Source organism: Talpa europaea (genome assembly GCF_964194135.1).
Source record: "Talpa europaea genome assembly, chromosome: 7".
Classification (NCBI taxonomy): domain Eukaryota; kingdom Metazoa; phylum Chordata; class Mammalia; order Eulipotyphla; family Talpidae; genus Talpa; species Talpa europaea.
Window position 1 is genome coordinate 133,231,704 of NC_140074.1, and position 19,697 is coordinate 133,251,400.

At 49.7% G+C, this 19,697-nt stretch overlaps 1 protein-coding gene across 2 annotated transcripts in view; it reads right to left on the bottom strand.

The window, feature by feature from the left end:
* GRB2 (growth factor receptor bound protein 2) overlaps positions 1 to 6,354 on the bottom strand; it is a gene marked incomplete at both ends in the record, with an annotated part of 60,021 nt that extends 53,667 nt beyond the window's left edge. For both annotated transcript variants that reach the window (XM_084238923.1, XM_084238922.1), the window contains one exon: positions 6,277 to 6,354. In XM_084238923.1, the coding sequence (XP_084095049.1) occupies positions 6,277 to 6,354 (78 nt within the window). The remainder of the gene's footprint in view (positions 1 to 6,276) is intronic.
* Positions 6,355 to 19,697: the final 13,343 nt, after the last annotated feature.

Sequence of the window (19,697 nt, forward strand, 5' to 3'; positions counted from 1 at the left end):
AAATCTACCAACCCCTGACCACTTTCTCTTCCTGAAATATCCAACAAGATAACAGTGAGGCAAAATGTTCACTTTTTAATCTTTGGATATAACTTTAGAGCTTTACTAAAACTGATCAATTTAGTAACAAAGTAGTAAGAACATACAAGAGGAGTAACAGTCACCTGAAACCCAATCAGGTGCAGATAACCAGCACCTCTTGGGCCATGGCTCAGAAAGGAGTCTCACTATTTAAAAGCAAACAGAAAGAGAGCAATAAACCTAAATGGGCCTTCTGTCCAGTTTGACCTCATCTGGGTATGAAAAGGCCCTACAGGGTGGTAGTTAAAAACATGGAAGCTGGGGCCTTCCCTGGTGGCGCAGGCAGTTGAGCGCCTGTGAAGCTGTCCGCAGCCTCTGCAGCGCCGGGTTGATCCCGGCCTGCCAGCGAGAGTCCCACATTGCGCGACAGACCTCTCCTGTTGCGCCCGCTGCTCCCCTCAGCAATGTGTTTAGTCAGTCTGCCTGTTCTGTTCCTGGCTGTCTCTGGTGAATCCTCTCACCCTCCCACGCATCTGGCCTGTACCCTGGTTCTTGTTTAAATAAATAAATCAAATCTTTTTTTTTTAAAAAGTAGCTTAAAAAAAAAAAAAAAAACATGCAAGCTGGACTGAAACTGGCCTGAACTCGAGTCCTAACTTAGTAACTTCTCAGGTTCCTGATCAGTAAAATGGGGTTAACAACACCAGTCTTTATAGGATTATTGTTAGGGTTAATATTTATTAGGGCAAGGAGCTACTAAGCAGCTCAGTATATTAGTCACATTGTTACTTTTTAACAGAGGGTCTATTTAAAGATTGCTCTGAGCTGTGTTGATGAGCTTTGCCTCAATTCTAGCTCCTTCCTGCTACTCTTGCTTATTGACACCTGTCTACCTACTTGCCCAGCCCCCTACTGATAGACGACTACTTGGTGTTGTCTTTTTGGTTAATATGATCATTCCACTGATTTGAAGATGCCCCTCTTGACACATTCTAATATCTCTGAAATGCATCTTACAAATAATAGCATTTCATAAAACTGCAGAAATTTCTAGGTGGCACTCAGTCGTTGAAAATATCCTTCTATGTTTTTAGAAACTGGTTTGAGAAGTTTCTTAGAATAAATTCTTAAAAGGGGAACTGCTGGGTCATTTTGTTCTGATACAAATCGCCAAGCCACAGCTTGAAAAGACTAATAGACACAGACTTCCTCAGGCAGGAGGTGACAGTATCCACTTCACCACACCTCAGCAGGAGGCAGGGCCCATCATTATCATCTTTGCTAATCTGACAGGAAAAATGACCTCGTTTTTTTGTGTGTGGGTTTTTTTTTTTTTTTCTCCATTCACTATTGAGGTCAACTTACTTTAGCTGGAAAGTCCAATAAGTCACCAGGTAGAAGTGCCACAAGTCAGCCGTGCTTGGGAAGTGAGCGAGGCAGACCCTTGGATACCTTGTACCTCTGGTCCGTCCCATCTACCAGGTTAAGAAGGGCGCTGAAGCACTGCACGGGGGGGCACCACAGCCAGACCCAAGACCAAACCCACTTACTAGATGTGTGAACCCAAACAAATCCCTTCACTTCTTAGCCTGTTTCTGGACCCACAGGTCACAACATTTCAGGGACCACCATCATACACAATGCCTGATCTCCTGGCCGAGAGAAATGCTCACGATGGTACTAACCAATGGTGACCCCAAATGGCCACTCACCAGCTCAGAGGTGAAATGTCAAAGATCCCAAAGGAACACTTCATTTCTGTACTCCATGAGGAGTCCTGAATAGGCACTGAAAGTTCATTCTTAGCACCTATTTGGCAAATAGTACACTGGACTGAAGGGAAATGAATATAAAGAAAGGCAAGCAAATGATTCCGCTGCATGAGAACTCGGTCATTCCTACAGATGACACTCAACACTCTGGGCTTAGGGCCTCCCCAGTGGCGCAGTGGTTGAGCGCTGGGTTGCGAAGCTGCCAGCAGCCTCTGCAGCACCAGTTCAATCCCCAGCCGCCGGGCGAGGGTCCCACGTGGTGTGCGGACCTCTCCTGCCGCCCGCTGCTCCCCTCAGCAGTGTATCATCAGTCTGCCTGTTCTGTTCCCCACTCTGGCTCTGGTGAATTCTCTCACCCTCCCACGCTTCTGACTGTACCCAGTGCTTCTATAAATAAATAAATAAATCTTTAAAAAAAAAAAAAAAAACACTCTGGGCTTAGGCCTATCATCTGGCAAAGAAATGCTTCCACAACATATAGTAGGACTTTGAAGGAAAAAAACCTACCTCAACCTCTCATTTTGTGTCTGATAATCCAAACACCTGAAATGAGGCTTGTGTACCGAAACGCAGGTGCAACCAGTGCAACCAGTCAGCCCTCCCCAGACCCCGGCACCCAGGAGCATACCCAGTGGGCCTTCTCAGTTACACAGGAGCCTTATTCACGTGCCCCCGGCCGACAGGCAGAGGTGCCGTTATTCTCCTTCTGCATTTCTGAAACCACTGGCTCCTTCTTGCGGTCTTCCGCAGGCGCTTGTCCCCCCTGATCACCAGGGCCGGCCAGGCTTCCCTCCTGGCAATCCAGTACAAATGCAAACACCAGCTGAAAACCTTCAGAGGCTCCTTATGAAGATCACACTCTGCTGGGCTTTTCTTCTCTGGCTCAGGTCCACCTTCTCCATTACGTCACAGTCCAGATCTTATTCTAGCCTTCCTACTTCAAACACAGCCAGCTCACCTGCTCCCTTTTCCTCACCTACCCCTGTTGGCCTGCAGGGTCCAGCCCGAGGGTCACATCCACACAGGTACAGGCCAGAGGTGTGGGGGGTGAGAAGATTCACCAGAGACAGAGTGGGGAACAGAACAGGCAGACTGACCAAAGTACACTGCTAAGGTGAGCAGTGGGCGAGTCAGGAGAGGTCTGCTGTGCCATGTGGGCAGCTCCCTGGCTGGCTGGGGATCGAACTTGTGCTGCAGAGACTGCCAACAGCTTCATAGCTTAACCCCTTGCGCCATCAGGGAGGCCCCTAAAGAAGTCTTAAAGAAGTTTTAAAAGGTTTTTTCTGTTCTAAAAATGGTCCCATTTTCTATGCCTCTGCATAGCATTTCACACAGTCACCTCAGTTCTTTCATTTAGTTTCAGAGTTCCTGAAGGGAAAATAGCACTTTTTATATTTCTTCCCAATTCTCAAGGCACCCTGTCCCAGGATCCTGCCCTGGGATCCGGTTCATGAAGATGTAGAGGAAAGGCTCCCTGAAACAGGACCTGTGCACACGGTGGCAGGGCCGTGTGTGCCAAATCTAAGGCAGTTTAGGAACTGCCCGAAGCAGCGAGTGCCCGACAGTAGAAAACACCTATATACCTACCACTGGTTATCTTCTAGACTTGAGAGAAAACACAAAACCACCTCCAGCAGGGGCCAGGCCAGAGTCTGAGAGCTCAAAAGGGTCTCCTGCTCCCAGGGAGCACTGTTTCAAGTCTGTGCACATGGAACCCCACATGGCGACTTTTATGTCAGCACGGCCTTTTCTGTGCTTGGGAAACCCAGTCAGGGGAGAGGCCCACAGCAGTGGAGAAACTGGAGAATCTTAGGTTCATTTCAGCACACAATGCCTGAGACCTGCAACTGAAGAGCAATCCCTTCCATTTCTAAGCGCTGTCCCCACTACCCCCAAAAGTGGCATGGCTTGTAAGAGGGAAAGTAACAAAGGGAAAGTAACAGTGAAGCATTCAGTTCTATTTTCGGCTGCCTGCAAAATGTTTTTATTTTTTGTCTCTCTTCTCTATGCAGGACAAGCAGACAGAGAGCAGGGAAGTGGCCATAAGTCAGCGCTGAGCCACTACCAAAAGCTGCAGCAGAGGCTGTGAGCCTTCTGGACTTTCCCCGAGTAGAGGCTGAGCCCTTTCCATTTCATTATCTCCATGTGTGTTCAGCACCCGCACACACATGTCCCGTATCAAGAAAGGGCATATATATATATACATATATATATACACACACACATATATATATATGCCTGTTTCGGTCAAGTCAAGTAGCCAGTGCAATTCCAGTTAAACAGGTTTCGGCTCACAAGTTACCAAGTCAATTCAAAGCCATTCAAATGAAGCCCCGTTACTCTTTGAAGCAGCAAATGAGCAAAATGTTTTTTCTTTTTAACAGTTCTTAAGACCAAGCAGTGGCCCTCCTCCTCTTCACTTAGCTGTTGCACAGAATTATGAGACAAAGAACAACTACTGTATCGTCACCCTCCCCCCCCCCCTTTTTGGAGGAAAGCCACAAGATTACTAACAAACAGCTAATGGCCACCATTCAAAAGCAATAATGGCATCATGACTTCATATGCCAGTTATCCAGCAAACTGCACAGAACCAAACATATGCATTTTTCAACCTCCCCAAAGAAAATCTGAAAGTAAATGTGAGCCCTCTGATTTATTCTCTCTCTTACTACACACATTTCCGGGGACTGTTAAGCAGTATCATCTTTTCTAATTATAGAACAGGAGAGAAGACTTCACACTTGTTCAAGAGTTGACCCATGAATTTATAAAAATGTTCATGGTTGCATCAAGAAAGTCAGTGATAGTAAACAGGGCACATTCTAATCTAAAAATTCTTAACAACAGACACCAAATCCCTGGTTTTGTTTTAACTTGTTGCTTTAGTGCTACATACAATGGAACAGACAAAAGAAAAATATCAACTACCAGGTTCAAGACGAAGCGTAATGGAGAAATCCACCCAAACGTGGCCCAAAGGGTGACTGCATCAGCTACAGATGTGGGTGCTTGAGGAGCCAATCTCATCACAGACAGGCTACTGCCGTGACCTGTGAGAACAAGCCCTCACCAGGATCCTCTGGACACAGATGATACAATTTAGCCTACTTCTCATGTGCTCTGATTTCTAGCACTCTCAGAAAACAAACAGAACATGGCACTCAAACCGCTGGCTGCTTCTGGCTGCTTTCTGACAATTCAGTGACTCTGAGAACCCCAAAAGAGCATGACATCATGAACAGAGCTTTGAAATGAACACAAACACACCAGTTCTCTTCCCTGTAAAGGGCTCTGCAGTGTCCCCCTCCATGAGGCACAAGCTGCCTTTCCAACACTAGGAAACTGCCGTGCGGAGTGCTTCAGAGAACTCTATGTCCTGGGCCCATGAGCAAACCAAAAACTATTCACAGGTCTATACATCTTCAGACAGAAAAAACACACTCGTCCTTTTATAAAGGGCCTTATGTCTACATTTTCACTTCCTCTTTATAAAATTTCTATCATTTCCTTCAAGGGTGATGAATGCATGGGCAGCAAGTCCCAGCCATGAGACTAAGGGTGAGCGGACAGACTGGCAGAGGTGGAGACAGTGACTGTGTAAACCCTACACTTCGGGCTTTTCTGCGGTACAGTCCTCCACAACACCCACCCTCGTAAAAATAAATTGCATTTCCCAAAGGGCAAGCGGCTCCATCCAATTGGGTAAACAACATGATTACCATGTGCCAGGTGGGAAGGAACCCTCATGTGAACAGTGGGCTCAAGATGAGCTGCAAACCTAAAGCAGCTTATTTTTAAATTGTCAGCAAGTTTCCTTTGTGCAATTAAGAGTTTAATATGGGGGAACTGCTCCTCAAGTTTCTTTTGAGAAAAACTGAAATCTTTATACAACAGCAAGTTGAACCTTATTATTTAGAATTCCAATCATTTCCAGAAAGAATAAAAATACACGGAGGTTCCTGAGCGGGTTTTGGCATATACTTCTAACTACCTCTCTAAAGCAGGGTAATTAATTTCTAACCTACTAGGATCACATTCCACAACGCAAAAATCTTTTGACTGTGTAAAATAAGACTAATTGAGTGCTTTTACATAAACACTTCAAGTTTAGATCTTTAAAAAAAATCCTTTTTAATAAAACTCTACATGGTAAATCAATCGACTCTAATACTTCCTTACCAACTACCCTGCTTTGACTGTACTTGAAATAGAACCAATATCAACAAGCAAACAGAAACACTCGAAGCATCCACACAAAGGCAGTTAGAGACAGACATCACAACAACCCTCTGAAGTCATATTTAATATTCTGCTCAGCCTCTGCCTCAGCCACCCCGATCACACCCAGCAGAGAGTGAGCAAGTGGGCAATGAGAAGACAACAGCGCAGCTTCTTTGTGTGTGATCCGGGCGGAGGAAGGTAGGTGAGGGCAGGAGAGGCCCTCCGGCATTTGCTTGCTTTGCTTGGCATCAACGCTTACCTTGAGGATGTCCCCTCTTTTGAAGCTCAGCTCGTCGTCAGCAGTAGCTTTGAAGTCATATTTGGCGATGGCTTCCATTCTGAGTACCGCTCAGAGCTCGGCAGCCTGAAGCAGGGGGAAGGGAGTCTTCCCTGCTGAAGCAACCCAGTGCTCTGGGCTCAGCTCGCCTGTCTTCTGGGACTCACGCCTGCACTCCAGGACACACGACGCCACCCTGAATCAGAAGAGGGGTGATTGAGAGAAGAGGCTGGGATCGAAGGCAGCCCCGCCCTGCCAAGCAGCCTGCGGTCCCAGCCCCCACGCCCCCTGGCTCGCCGGGGCTCAGCCCTCCTCCCTCCCTCTCAGGCTAGAGCCCAGATCTCCTTCTTCCTCTTTTCAGCCTCAGCCCCCAGGCGACTGACGGGCCCGCCGGCCAATGGCGGCAGCTGCTAGAGCTATTCCAGAACACACTTCCTCTTCCTTCCCGCTGGGTGTGCGCGGGGTGCAGGAACCGGCTGGAGTCCGCTCAGTCTCCACCTTTCCTCCCTCACCCCTTGCTCTTCTCCGGGCACCCAATGCAGCTGTCGGGGAGGGGGAGGAGGGGCCCGGGGGGACACGGGCCCTACTTTTCTCAAATAGGCCTATCTCCCTGCCAACCCTCCAGGTCTCTGAAAATGCTGGGTCCCACTACCCACAGTTCAAAGCAAGCGGGCAAGCTTTGGTCCCGAGCTGCTGGAACTCTGCTCAGAAACTAACTCCAGGTCGCTCCCTGGGAAGGGGAAAGAGTGGCCCCAGGAAATGGTGCTTGCTCACTTCCCACTCCCAGCACAGGCCGTTCTCCCACCACTTCCCAGAGTGACCAGAGAAAGGAAACCCAGCTCAGACAGCCCCTTGCTGGTGGAGACATGTTCTTGCATAAGGCTCCCTCTCCCCGGAAGACCCCCAAAATCTTGGGATCCCCAATCGCCCTTGAAATAGACTTCCAAGGGGCCTCCCGGGTGGCGCAAGGGGTTAAGCACAGCACTATGAAGCAATCTGCAGCCTCTGCAGCAAGAGTTCCAGCCCCAGCCAGCCAGGGAGCAACCCACATGGCGCGGCAGACCTTTCCTGACTCGCCCACTGCTTCCCTCAGCAGTGTACCTTGGTACACTGCCTGTTCTGTTCCCCACTTTGTTTCTGGTGAATCCTCTCATCCCCCTGCACCTCTGGCCTGTCCACCCCCAGCTCTTGTATGAATAAATAAATCTTAAAAAAAAAAAAAAAGAGGGCCTCCCTGGTGGCGCAGCAGGTTGAGTGCCATGCTGTGAAGCTGTCCGTAGCCTCTGCAGCGCTGGTTCGATTCCCAGCCAGCTGGGGAGAGACCCACATGGCGTGGCAGACCTCTCCTGCTTCGCCCGCTACTCCCCTCAGCAGTGTCTTCAGTCCGTCTACCTGTTCTGTTCCCCGCTCTGTCTCTGGTGAATCCTCTCACCCTCCCACTCCTCTGACATGTACCCCAGTTCTTGTATAAATAAAAATAAATCTTAAAAAAAAAAAAAAAGAATTCCACTCCCCCTCAAAAAAGGAAGGAAGAAATAGATGTCCAAGGTTCAGTATTCCTTTCTAACCAACATAGAGAGCAAAACTGAAGTCTTAATCTATACTTGATTAGAACGTGAGCTGCCAGGTCTTGTCTGGGAAAGAAAGTATAGGGAGAAGGTGCCAGAAAGCCAACACAGCTACCCTGAGAACAGCTGCTTTTCTAAGAGGCCCAAGAGTGCTAAAACAACCCAAATTGCAGCTCACAGGTGATGTCTGTAATGACCCTTAGGTGGTGTATCAGGTGATGCTGAGCTGTGGGCTGATCACAGCCGGCCCCAGCGTGAATACTGCACGCTAGTCCTCTGCACAACTGAAGAAAAACAAAGCCCCATTCTTGACCGGTCTCTATTTCATATTGGCTAAATAAAAGCAGCAAACACAGACACAGGCAGAATGGGGACAGATTATTTATAGTGACACCCTTCTTAGATAATTACCACCTAGCAGAAAACTCATTTGAGGGGCACAAGTGATTATTCTTTTGTTCTAAAGTTAACAACTGGGGCGCGTAGCTGTAAATGGGCTATGCAGCAATCCAGCCGGGAAGATTCAGGTTAAAGGGAACTGAGTATCACCAAGGAGGAAAGAAATCACCTGGTAACAAAAAGGTCTTCAAACTCTGAAAGCAAACATTGCACTACCGGTACAGCGGACACCCAGAGCTCTGGCTCCGAGGGGGGAAAGAGGAGAAAGAATTCTAGCAGATACTGAACACACAGATTAGTCTTGGTTATTTATCTTTGTGCGGCCTTAAACACCCTGTACCTACACTCTCTACTACTTTGTCACACTAATCTTTGTGGACGGTTTTAAAACTCGGTATTAAAAGGCTTATGAAAAAGAGCTGTACCCACCCCAACACCCACAAGCAATCACTCTCAATTTTCATTTTCTATTTATTTACAGTATTCCTGGGAGACATGCAACTACTGCCCTTCCTTAAGAGATTCTCCAGCAGCCTCTCGAGCAACTGAATGGTGAGGCCTAGCGCTTCCAGTCTTGCCCCATCCCAGCAGGAAGACCAGGGGCTCCAGGTGAGGCAGCTGTCACATGACAAAACTGTGCTCCCTGGGGAGATAAAGGATGCACTACCACCAATCTGCCCCTCCAGGGCAATCCTGCCCTCTGTCCTGGCGTAACTCCTTTTCCTCTTTTGCCCACTTTGCAATGCAGGCACCTGTCTTCAATTTGTCACAAATGCTCCATAATCTCCCTACCTGCCTATCAGTATTTCCCTGACCCCAACCTAACTATTTCCTTTCATTCAGAAGCCCAAAGCACCATCACTGGGCTGCCCGGTGACAGGACAAGAACACCCAGTCCTCCAGGAATTCTGACAACTGCAGTGTAACTCAAAGGCCCGGCATAAAAACCAAGGCAGTCCTCAACACACTGTCCTTTGTCGCTGGGCACCTCCACACAGGTTCCCTAGAGAAAGCTCGGGATGGTGTTTCAGGCATCACTGCTCCGGAGACAGTTTGAGAGCAGTGACAGGACATCTGGTATTTCTGAAGCTGTGAGCAAAGCAGCCACACGGAGAAAACCGAAGAGGCCAGTCAGGCCCTGGGCGGAAGAGAGCGCACAGATTCAAGGAACACAAGGGGGTGTTTCTTTAAAGACAAACTCTCCACCACATCTGGACACTAGTTCCTGAAAGGACTCTGAAGGCAGACACACAGTAGCATGGTTTTAACAGTGGATGCTACTCTTTGTTTCCTGAGAAAAGGGCTGGGAGGACCCCGGTGTGATGAGTCTAGGCCACCCCAAGTCACCTGCCCAGCAGCTGACTTTAAGGCGTGGCTTGAGTCGTTTATTTCAAGCAATAGGCACTGTCCCCTAAAATGCTATCCCCTAAGGGGATTTGGAGGCTGCTCTTCCATGTAATTCTCATCTTCCCTAAATTCACTGAAAATGCAATGCATGGTGCTGGGCGGGCCGTCCAGTTTGGCATGCACGGTCTCTAAAGGCTGCGGACACGGTTCAAGGGATGACCCTGCTGCTTACCAGCTGCAGTTCTGGGCAAAACTTTTAAGGCCCTGCTTTCTCATTTGTAAAATGGGTATAACAACATCTACTTTATAAGGTTCACTCAGCATTAAATTAAGCATCTATTAAAGCAGATAATACATGTGAAGTGCTCTGGACCAGAGCTTGACATTAATTCACTAAAAACAAATTAAAATGTTGACTCCTAAGACCTGTAAGATGTTCAACTGCACTATTAAAAATTGCAAATTAAAACAATGAGATTTGCTTTCATCTGCTAATTGGCAGCTTTTTCAAAGTTTCATAGTAGGGCATCCCCGTTGACACAGCTGGTTGAGCACAGCGCTGTGAAGCTGTTCACAGCCTCTGCAGCACAGGTTCGATTCCCGGCTGGCCAGGGAGATTCCCACATGGTGTGGCAGACCTCTTCTGTTGCACCTGCTGCTCCCCTCAGCAGCGTCTTCAGTCCGTCTGCCTGTTCTGCTCCCCGCTCTGTCTCTAGTGAATCCTCTCACCCTCCCGTGCCTCTGGCCAGTACCCCAGCTCTTGTATAAAAATAAATAAATCTTGGGTCTCCCTGGTGGCTCAGCAGTTGAGCGCTGGGCTACGAGGCTGCCCGCGGCCTCTGCAGTGCCGGTTCGATCCCTGGCCGGCGGCGAGGGTCCCACATGGCGCAACAGACCTCGCCTGCCGCGCCCACTGCTCCGGTCAGCAGTGTATTTTCCTCGGTCTGCCTGTTCCGTTCCCTGCTCTGGCTCTGGTGAATTCGCTCACCCTCCCACGCTTCTGACTCTACCCAGTGCTTGTATAAATAAATAAATCTTTTAATAAGTAAATAAATCTTAAAAAAAAAAAACAAAAACCAAAGTTTCATAGTATGCAGTCTCTGCAACACTCCAGGTAACAGGCTCAGACTCTTAGCCCTGTCCATGTTCACCCACATGCAATACTTGGAGCAGCTACTCCAGGTGCCAGATAATGTGCCTGGTGCTGGATTATAATAATAAAACCATCAGAGCCCACGCTCTAGCTGGGAATTAATTAGTTCGTATTATCTATTGACAATTTCAAAATACATACCCTTGAATATGCAATTCCACCTCCCCAGTTCATCCCACTAAAATAGCGACACATTGACACAAATACAATGTACCCATCGCACACGGCTTGGTGAGCATCCAGGAGCATATTGGAACACCCTTTTATGTGAGCACCAAGATATGGTATCAGGCTTTAAAATCCTGCATGAAAATTAGGATTGCCCCATTTCTGTAAAGCAACATAACATCTCTCTCAGCATGTTAAAGAAAAAAACTCAAGAGGCGAACATTGATCATCTCTGGGCTTTGTGCGTGCACCTCGATTATATTTTTATTTACTCTAAGGGTGCACAGTGGTCCCCTCTAATCCGCGGTTTCACTTCCAGTGGTTTTGCTTTCTGCGGTTTCAGTTACCCGCAGTCAACCACTGTCGGAAAATACTACTTAGAGTGAGGTATTTTGAGAGACAGAGATCACAATTATGTAACTTTTATCACAGTATGCTGCTATGGCTGATCTATGTTGTTTAGCAATTGTTGTTAATCTCCTGTGATCAGTTTAGAAATCAAACTTTATCATAGGTATGCATGGGGGGGGGGCAGCGTACCCAGGGTTTGATACTATCCAGTTCCAGGAATCCACTGCAGGTCGTGGAATGTATCCCCCCCCCCCCATAGACAAGGTGGGCACTTTCGTAGTTAAAACAAAACAAAACATAAAAACCCAAATCCTCTGATGCTCTGGAGTTGACCTGTATTCAACTGTTGCTTTATCATTTACTGACTGGGTGAGTGACCCTGGAGAAAGAACTTAGATCTTTCTAACTTATCTCTAGTCCCCAGTATCCCTCAGTGGGGAAAAAGGATAACAGCATCTACCTCACAAGGATTTTGGTGATGAAAGCTATAGCGGACCTCCCTGGTGGCGCAGCAGGTTGAGTGCAGCACTGTGAAGCTGCCCGCAGCCTCTGCCGTGCAGGTTCGATTCCCAGCCGGCGAGGGAGAATCCCACATGGCATGGCAGACCTCTGCAGCCTTCCCTGCTGCTCCCCTCAGCAGTGTCTTTGGTCTGCCTGTTCTGCTCCCCTCTCTCTCTGGTGAATTCTCTCACCTTCCTGCGCCTTTGACCTGTACCCCGGTTCTTGTATAAATAAATCTTTAAAAAAAAGAAAGAAAGAAAGCTATGGACCCATAAAGGTCTTAGCAGAGTCTCTGGAATAAAGTGCTAAGAGCTGTTAACTATATCACCTGTCCTTTCTCAACGATGGGTCCACATGTTCTTAAGAGTAAATCTAGAACCTCCATCTACACACACACAGGTTCAGAGAAACTCTCTGGCAGGCAAATGAACAGTCTATTAAGTATAAACTTTAAAAGTAAACTCCAAATCAGTCTTAAATGACATTCAAATATTTATGCATATAAATACTAATCACATCTACAGGCACCTCCTACCAGGCTTTTCAATATTTACTCTGGATATACAGAGAGTGCATTTAGTTTAATGTTGAATCATTGAAGTCACACTTGTCTCATTTATGGCTGTATTCTGAAACCATTTTGGTTACTGGACCATCTACATCAAAATCACCCGATCAGAGCCTGACCCACTGTGGGGTGCCTCCTGGAACTCCCCAGACCCAGACCCAAAACCTCACAGGTAATTCTTATGTATTTAAATGTGAACAATCACTGCTCTACCAGAAGGGCGTCTAAACCAGATGTTAAACTTTGCATTACAGACAATACACTACAATACACATTTTATGAGTCTTTGCATAAAATGAGAATAATGCACATTCACTTGGCACAAACAGACAAAAGCCAACTTTGACTTTTGTGTCTCTCGATGGCCATTTGGTAGCACTAGAAAGTTCTAAATTAAGGCCTCCCCAGTGGTGCAGCGGTTGAGCGCTGGGTTGCGAGGCTGCCCACAGCCTCTGCAGCGCCGGTTCGATCCCTGGCTGCTCCCCGGCCACTGGAGGAGGGTCCCACATGGCACACAGACCTCTCCTGCCGCCCGCTGCTCCCCTCAGCAGTGTGCTTCGGTCCTTCTGCCTGTTCTGCTCCCTGCTCTGGCGAATTCTCTCACCCTCCCGTGCTTCTGACTGTACCCAGTGCTTGTGTAAATAAATAAATAAATCTTTAAAAAAAAAAAAAAAAAAAACCCTCTTAAAAAAAAAAGTTCTCCTGAATTAAATCGGTAACTATTAATTCCCCTGCAGCAGCCATTATGTCATTCCTCCCAAATCTATTACTATTACTCTTCTGGTGCTTTAGGTAACAATTAGACCTGCTGCTGCACAATGTACAGTGAGGTAACAGGAATTACTGAGAAAAATATGAGTACTATTACCTACTACTGTTTAAAACCTAGTGGCCCCTCAAAGCTGAGGACATATACTGCCTCAAGCATTAGAGGATTGCTTTTAGTATTAAAAAAAAAAAAAGCTGATTACAAGAAGTAACTTCTAAAAATTTATTTGGGGATTCAGAAACATTTTTTTAAAGATTTATTCATGCATATAAGAACCAGGGTACAGGTCAGATGTGCGGGAGGGTGAGAGGATTCACCAGAGACAAAGCGGGGAACAGAACAGGCAAATGGACGAAAATACACTGCTGAGGGGAGCAGCGGTCGAGACAGGAGAGGCCTGCAGCGCCATGTGGGTTGCCCTGTGGCTGGTGGGGATCGAACCTGTGCTGCAGAGGCTGCGGACAGCTTCACAGTGCTGCGCTCAACCACCTGCGCCACCAAGGGAGGCCCGACTCAGAAACATTTAAACAAGGGAAGGTGCAGCAAAGACAAAAGTTCTTTCTGTCAGAATCAACAATAGCAAAAGAAAAAAAAAAAAAAAGGCTAACAGATGTATGAAAAGATGCCTGATTAAAAACAACTTTTTTTTCCTAAAGGCTGATAAAGAAGAAACCAGTATCTGACACCTGGCAAGCTTTAACTCATCCACCTTAAGTTCCACCCTCTGAAATTTTCAAGTTACCTTAACTCTATTGTAACACAGGTCTGTAAGTTGATTTCTGTTTAACATTAAACCACCTGCACTAAAAGCCCAAAAGAAGTCATACAAGGCCCCAATGAACCCTTCCTTCCTTCCTAATACAAAAGGGACAACGAAAGACACAAAAGAATGACCTGAAAACGAAGAAAACAACAAAACACAACAAGACAAGCGAGTGGCACTATTTATTACTTACAGATGAATTCAATCTTTTGAGCCTCCCAGCTCCCAGGGGAAGAACTAAAGTCCCACACGGCTCTCTAGCAACCCTTCTGGCTGGCTGAAGCAACACAGTAGATGCTTAAAAGGAAAGGATCAAGCAGGAAAGAGGATCTTCCCAGGGCAGAAAACGGCATCTTTCGATGAGGGAGAAAACAAATTGAGTCAAAGAGCAGAAACCTCAAAAAAAAAAAAAAAAAAAGGGGAAAAAAAAAAAAACCCAGAGAGGGGACAATAAGGAGGAAGGGGAAGTAGATTAAAAAAAAGGGGGGGAGGGGGCAAATGACTTGCATTACTCAAGTGAGCGTTAAGCGTTCGTGGTGGACTAAAGAGAAGTAGCGAGAAGGGGAAGGCGCCCGCCGGCGAGGCACGAGATGAGGAAAGGCAGAAGAAACCGAGACGGAGCTGATCTGGCTCGCGTGTTGTTCCCCCTCTTTCCGGGCGCCCACAGCGCCCAAGACCACCTCGGGTGCACGCAGCGCCCCTGCGGAGGGGGCTCGGGCAGCACCTCGCCCAGAGGGGCTCCCCGAAGCTGCCCTAACTCACCGCCTCCCAGCGCGCGCGGGGAGCGCGCTGCGCCGCCAGTGACACCCGCCGGCTCCGCTCTGCGCTCTCGCTCGCCGCTCCCGGTCTGCCGGGCCCGCGCGGCTCATCTTTCCAGAGAAATAATTCTCAGAGGGCGGCTCCCGAAAAAGGGGCGGCGGGAGAAAGGCACCCCGACCGGCCCCGCGGCGCGCACCCCAGCGCGGGTCTCCCCGGGGCTGGCGGCCCCTCCCTCCCGGGAGCGGCGACCGGCCGGCCGCATCCCTCGCCACCTCCGCGGCGGGCGGCCCCCGCCCCCGGCCCCCCTGACTCACGGAGCGCGCCCCGGCGGCTGCGGCCCCCCCGGGCCTCCCGCGCGAGCCCCGCGCAGGCACGACGCCTCCCCAGGGCGCCCCCGAGCCCCTCCCCGGGCGCCCGGGCGAGCGCGAGCCCAGGGCCGGGGCCCGGGAAGGAAGCGCCCCGACAGGGGAAACAGGGGGCGGGAGCCCCGGGGACGGCGCCGCGCGCGCGGACCCCACGCCCCGGGCGCCGGCGGCCCTCGGCGGACTGGGCCGGCCCCCGGCCGCTGCCGCCGCGGAGCCCTGAGGAAGACCAGCGGCGCGGCCGCCGCACTCACCGTGGCGCCGCCGCCGCGCTCCGCGCCCGCCGCCCCTCCGCAGCGCCGCGCGCGCCGCCGACCCCGCCGCTGCTCCCCGAGAGCAGCGCCCGCTCCAGCCGCGCGCCCCGCCGCCGCCTCGGCCAACGCCGCCGCCGCCGCCCGGTACCTCAGCCGCACAGCAGGCGCCTCGCTTCCGCTCCCGGCCGGTCCCGCGAGATCTCCCCGCGCGGCCCCGCCCCGCCCCGCCCCCGCGAGACTTCCCCGGCGGAAAGGCCCAGAGCGCAAGCGCCCCGCCCCGGCCGGGCCCGCAGGTAGCCCCGGGCCGGCGCCAGCGCGCATGCGTCAGGCCGCCCCCGGCAGCAGGTGGCAGCGGCGGGCTCCGCCCCCGGGGGCTGTAACCCGTTGGGTGCCGGGCCCGGCAAATGCCTGCTCGGGGTAACTGGGACCCACACCCTGAGCACTGTCCCTGCACCTGCCTCCAGACCCGGGCCGTGGGGCGGGGGAGCTCCCGGCCCCGCGCGAAGCGCCCCAATGAAGTGTTGCAGAATCCGGGCCCCGCCGCGGCGCTGCAGGAATCGGGGTCCGCGCCTGGCTGCGGGGATCGGAACCCGAGCCTGGCTGAGCCCGCGCCGGGTGGAGAAACTACCACAGCGAACGGAAAGCCTCGCCCTCACGGAATTCAGGGTCCAGCGGAGTGGAGAACAGTGGAAAATAATGCCATAAGGGCTGTTAGAATTATTTGGGAACCCCCGAGGAAACGAAAATAATGGGGGACGGGTCGCTTCTCTGCTTATCTCAGACAAGTCTCCGGGAGGAGGTGATGCGGGGACAGCTGAGGCGTTGGCGGTTGGGTAGGAGTTCGCCAGAGAGAGCAGGGTGAGGGCGCCCCAGAAAAGGGCACAGTACGAAGGGAGGGGGGCGTGATCCGTGCGGCTCTCTCAGGACGGGTGGGGAGAGTAGGGGGAATGGCTGTCTTCTTATTTTTCATTTCCAAAAGGTCTTTCCAGTTAAAGAGAACAGAAGGCATCTAATGGTAATGTGTTCTCTGGACGCTAAAAAAAAAAAAATAGCGTCGAGAGGAGACGAACCCAGTCTCTGCTTCTAACACCACGAGGCCATGGAAATAAGGAAATAAATCGTTCCCTCACCGAGGTTTTACTGAGCCTCAACCCAGAGCAAGGCACTCTGAAAGGCCAAATAGACCTGAAGTGACCTCTGCTTCCTGCAGTTGGGGGTCTAGAGCAAAAGCAGTTAGTCTCCAGTGCCATTGAGCTCCCAGAGCTGTTCTTGGCACCAAAGTATCAGAGAGGACTTGGTGCCTGAACTGCAGTGGGAAAGCAGAGAGCAGAGAGGGGTGGATCAGCCAATGCTTCAGATTGGCCAGAGATCAGGGGTGAGGGGGGTGTTGAGAGGTCAAGCCAAGATTCAAGGCTTAGGTTTCACTTTCAAGAGCTGTGCCACCTCTGAAGGTTTCTGAGATGTCTGATAGGAGATGCAAATAGCAAGAGAACTGTCTGCTTACACCTGTCGTGCACTGAAGTCACGGTGCCCATTTAAAGCATGGATATTATTCCCATTTTACAGCCTCAGAGACGGAGTCTTAGAGAAGTTAGTCACCGAAGGCAACCTAAATATAGCAGGCCCAAAATATGAACTCTATCTGGTTCTAAAACTCATATTGTTTCCCAGTATACTTTGTTCTGGAATAGTGGCCAGAGAAAAAATAGAAATGGAAGGGAAGGACTTGGCTGCTGAGCAGAGAGGAGGAGGAAGTGAGGCAAGAGTTGCCATTCTTTGCTTTGAGTGGGGAGAACAACGCAGCGATTCGTCAGTGAAGAGGAACAGCTGATGTGAACAGGGTGGGGAGCAGGGGCCCCGGGGAGAGGCGGCTTAAGGAGATGATGGTGTCCCACGTTCGGAAATGTTGAGTTCATTGTTCTGGAGACACTCAGGTGAAAATATCCAGTATGCTGTTGTAAAGCTCTGTGCCTTCCTTCATTCTCTCCACATCACCCAAGCAGCCACCTCCTAGATAGCAGAACAACCTTTCCCAGAGCTCGCAGCCTAAAGGGGAGACAGAGCTCTGAGGGTAGGACACCCACAGTGCTTGGGGAGCACACTGAAGGGCGCCTGACCTAGTCCAGGGTCAGTGAGGGCCAAGGAGTAAGGTTTAAACGCAGGCCCTGGTTGGCCTGAGCACAGAGGGTGTTCCAGGAGAGAGTCCAACATGTGCAAAGGCCAGACAGGAAGAAAGAGCCCAAGAACTTGGGGAATAGCTGGGAGAAGAATGTGGCGTGCAGGGAAAGCAAGTGAATGAACTTCACGCAGGGTCTTTTCAGCAATGCTCAAAACCAGGGACTCGATTGTATGCGACCTAGAAGCAGGAGTGAGCAAAGGGCAGGTTTCCATCTTCAAAACACACTAAGTCCTCCCTTAACATCCTTAAGAGGCTCTTGGAAGCTTCCAGTTAAAGCAAAACTATATTTAACCAAAGCAATTTGATCACAGGCTAATTGATATAAAGAGTCAAGTTCCTTTGGCATATTTCTGGCTATAAACATCTAAATAAAGGCCCCAAACACTTCTTAATGTTCAACAATCTCTTATATTCACTCATTTTCCCACTGGCTTTATTCCAGTTCAGGGTTTCCAGTGGCAGGAGGTGGCTCTCCTATAGCTCAGGGTCAAGGCTGGCACCCAGCCTGGACAGGATACCCTCCCATCCAGGGTGCATACCCCACACTCACTCCGATGGCCGAACCAATGAACCTCACATGTGAATCTTTGGGATGTGGGGTGGGGGAGATGGAATACCCCGAATCAATGCTTTTTTCCTCATCAGCATTACAGAAAACAAATGTTGAACGAAACTAGTTTATTTGAGAACCTGCTGTCCTTTGTCACTCTGGCTGCAGAGCAGAAAATTGATTAGAACTAAGATATTTATTATTTAGAAGACAATGTCTCAAGTCCTTTGCCTGACCCTTCTGGACCTGGTCCCTGCCTGCCAGTCTTGTCCTCTCAGTGTCCCCAGTCAACACACGTTGACCAGTGCAAGCCACTGTGGTTTCCAGCGGGCACTGCTATCTTTGGAGAGTCCCTATCTTTGCACATACAGTTTCCTCTGAGCAGCTGACTCTCCTTTCTCTATACTCCCTTCTCCAAAATTGCCACCGCACCTCCAGCCTCATGGCATTATTATCCAATTCCCCCCGCCCCCATCATCTAACAGCTCCCAGACAAACAGGACCCAGAACCACACTTTCTCCCATATAGTCCCAGCCCAGCATAGGCAGGGATGAATAAAGAGGCAGATGAAAACAAACCCCACTGACTAACGAGAAAGAGAGCTATTGCTGCTTCCCTGTGCAGCATGATATTTGACGCTAAGGAAGTAGGGAGACGGCAGAAGAGAGGAGAGGACTGAGAGAATAGGGGAAAGGAGGGAATTTCCTTTTAAAAGGCAGCCATGAACAAGCGGACTCTGACTCTGTGGCTGTAGAAAGAAATACACAGGAACCCGATTTGGAAGGGAACATTTATAAGTAAAAATAATTGTATTGTCAATGATGCAAGTGTGGGCAACCTTAAAAAAAAATCTTCCACATTTGCTACTTTGTCTTTTCAATAAAATATTCTCTCCCACAGATGCAAGATGCCCAGGACCATTCCAGGCAGAGAAAAAAAAGCGCGCTGGAGGCAGTAGGGTTTTGAATGGGCATGGCTAATGTGAAACAGTGACTAGACAGCAATGTAAGAGCAAATTGGGAAGTAAAAGTCACAGCTGGCATAAAAATTTGTTGTAACATCGGGCCTCCCTGGTGGCGCAAGGGGTTAAGATGCAACCTATGAAGATGTCCGCAGCCTCAGCAGCACGAGTTCCATCCCCGGCCAGGGAGCAACCCACATGGCGCAGCAGACCTCTCCTGTCTCCCCGCTGCTCCCCTCAGCAGTGGATTTCAGTCAATCCACCTGTTCTGCTCCCCATTCTGTCTCTGGTGAATCCTCTCTCTCTCTCTCTCTCTCTCTCTCTCTCTCTCTCTCTCACACACACACACACACACACACACACACACACACACACACACACACCCTGCAACCCTGCATCTCTGGCCTATACCCCAGCTCTTGTATGCATAAAATAAATCTTTAAAAAAAAATGTTATAACATAGAAGTAAACTTGCTAATAATAAACTGGCCGCAGCAGTCATTTCAGATTCACAAACTAATCACCAAAAAGTCTCCCTTTCCTTTTTTTTCAGCCTCCCTTTTTGGTTGGGGTTGCGGAGTTTTTTTGGTCGTCGGAAAGGGCGTCTGCCTTTCCCTTCTGTGAGCTCTGATGGTGCCACCTACCGGTCGGAACTGGAAGTGCCCTGGCATTTACAGAACCTTGAAAGTCTGGGAAACTGGGGGAACTGTTGATCCCTTTCCCTTAGGAAGGGCCTCGCATAAAGGGTT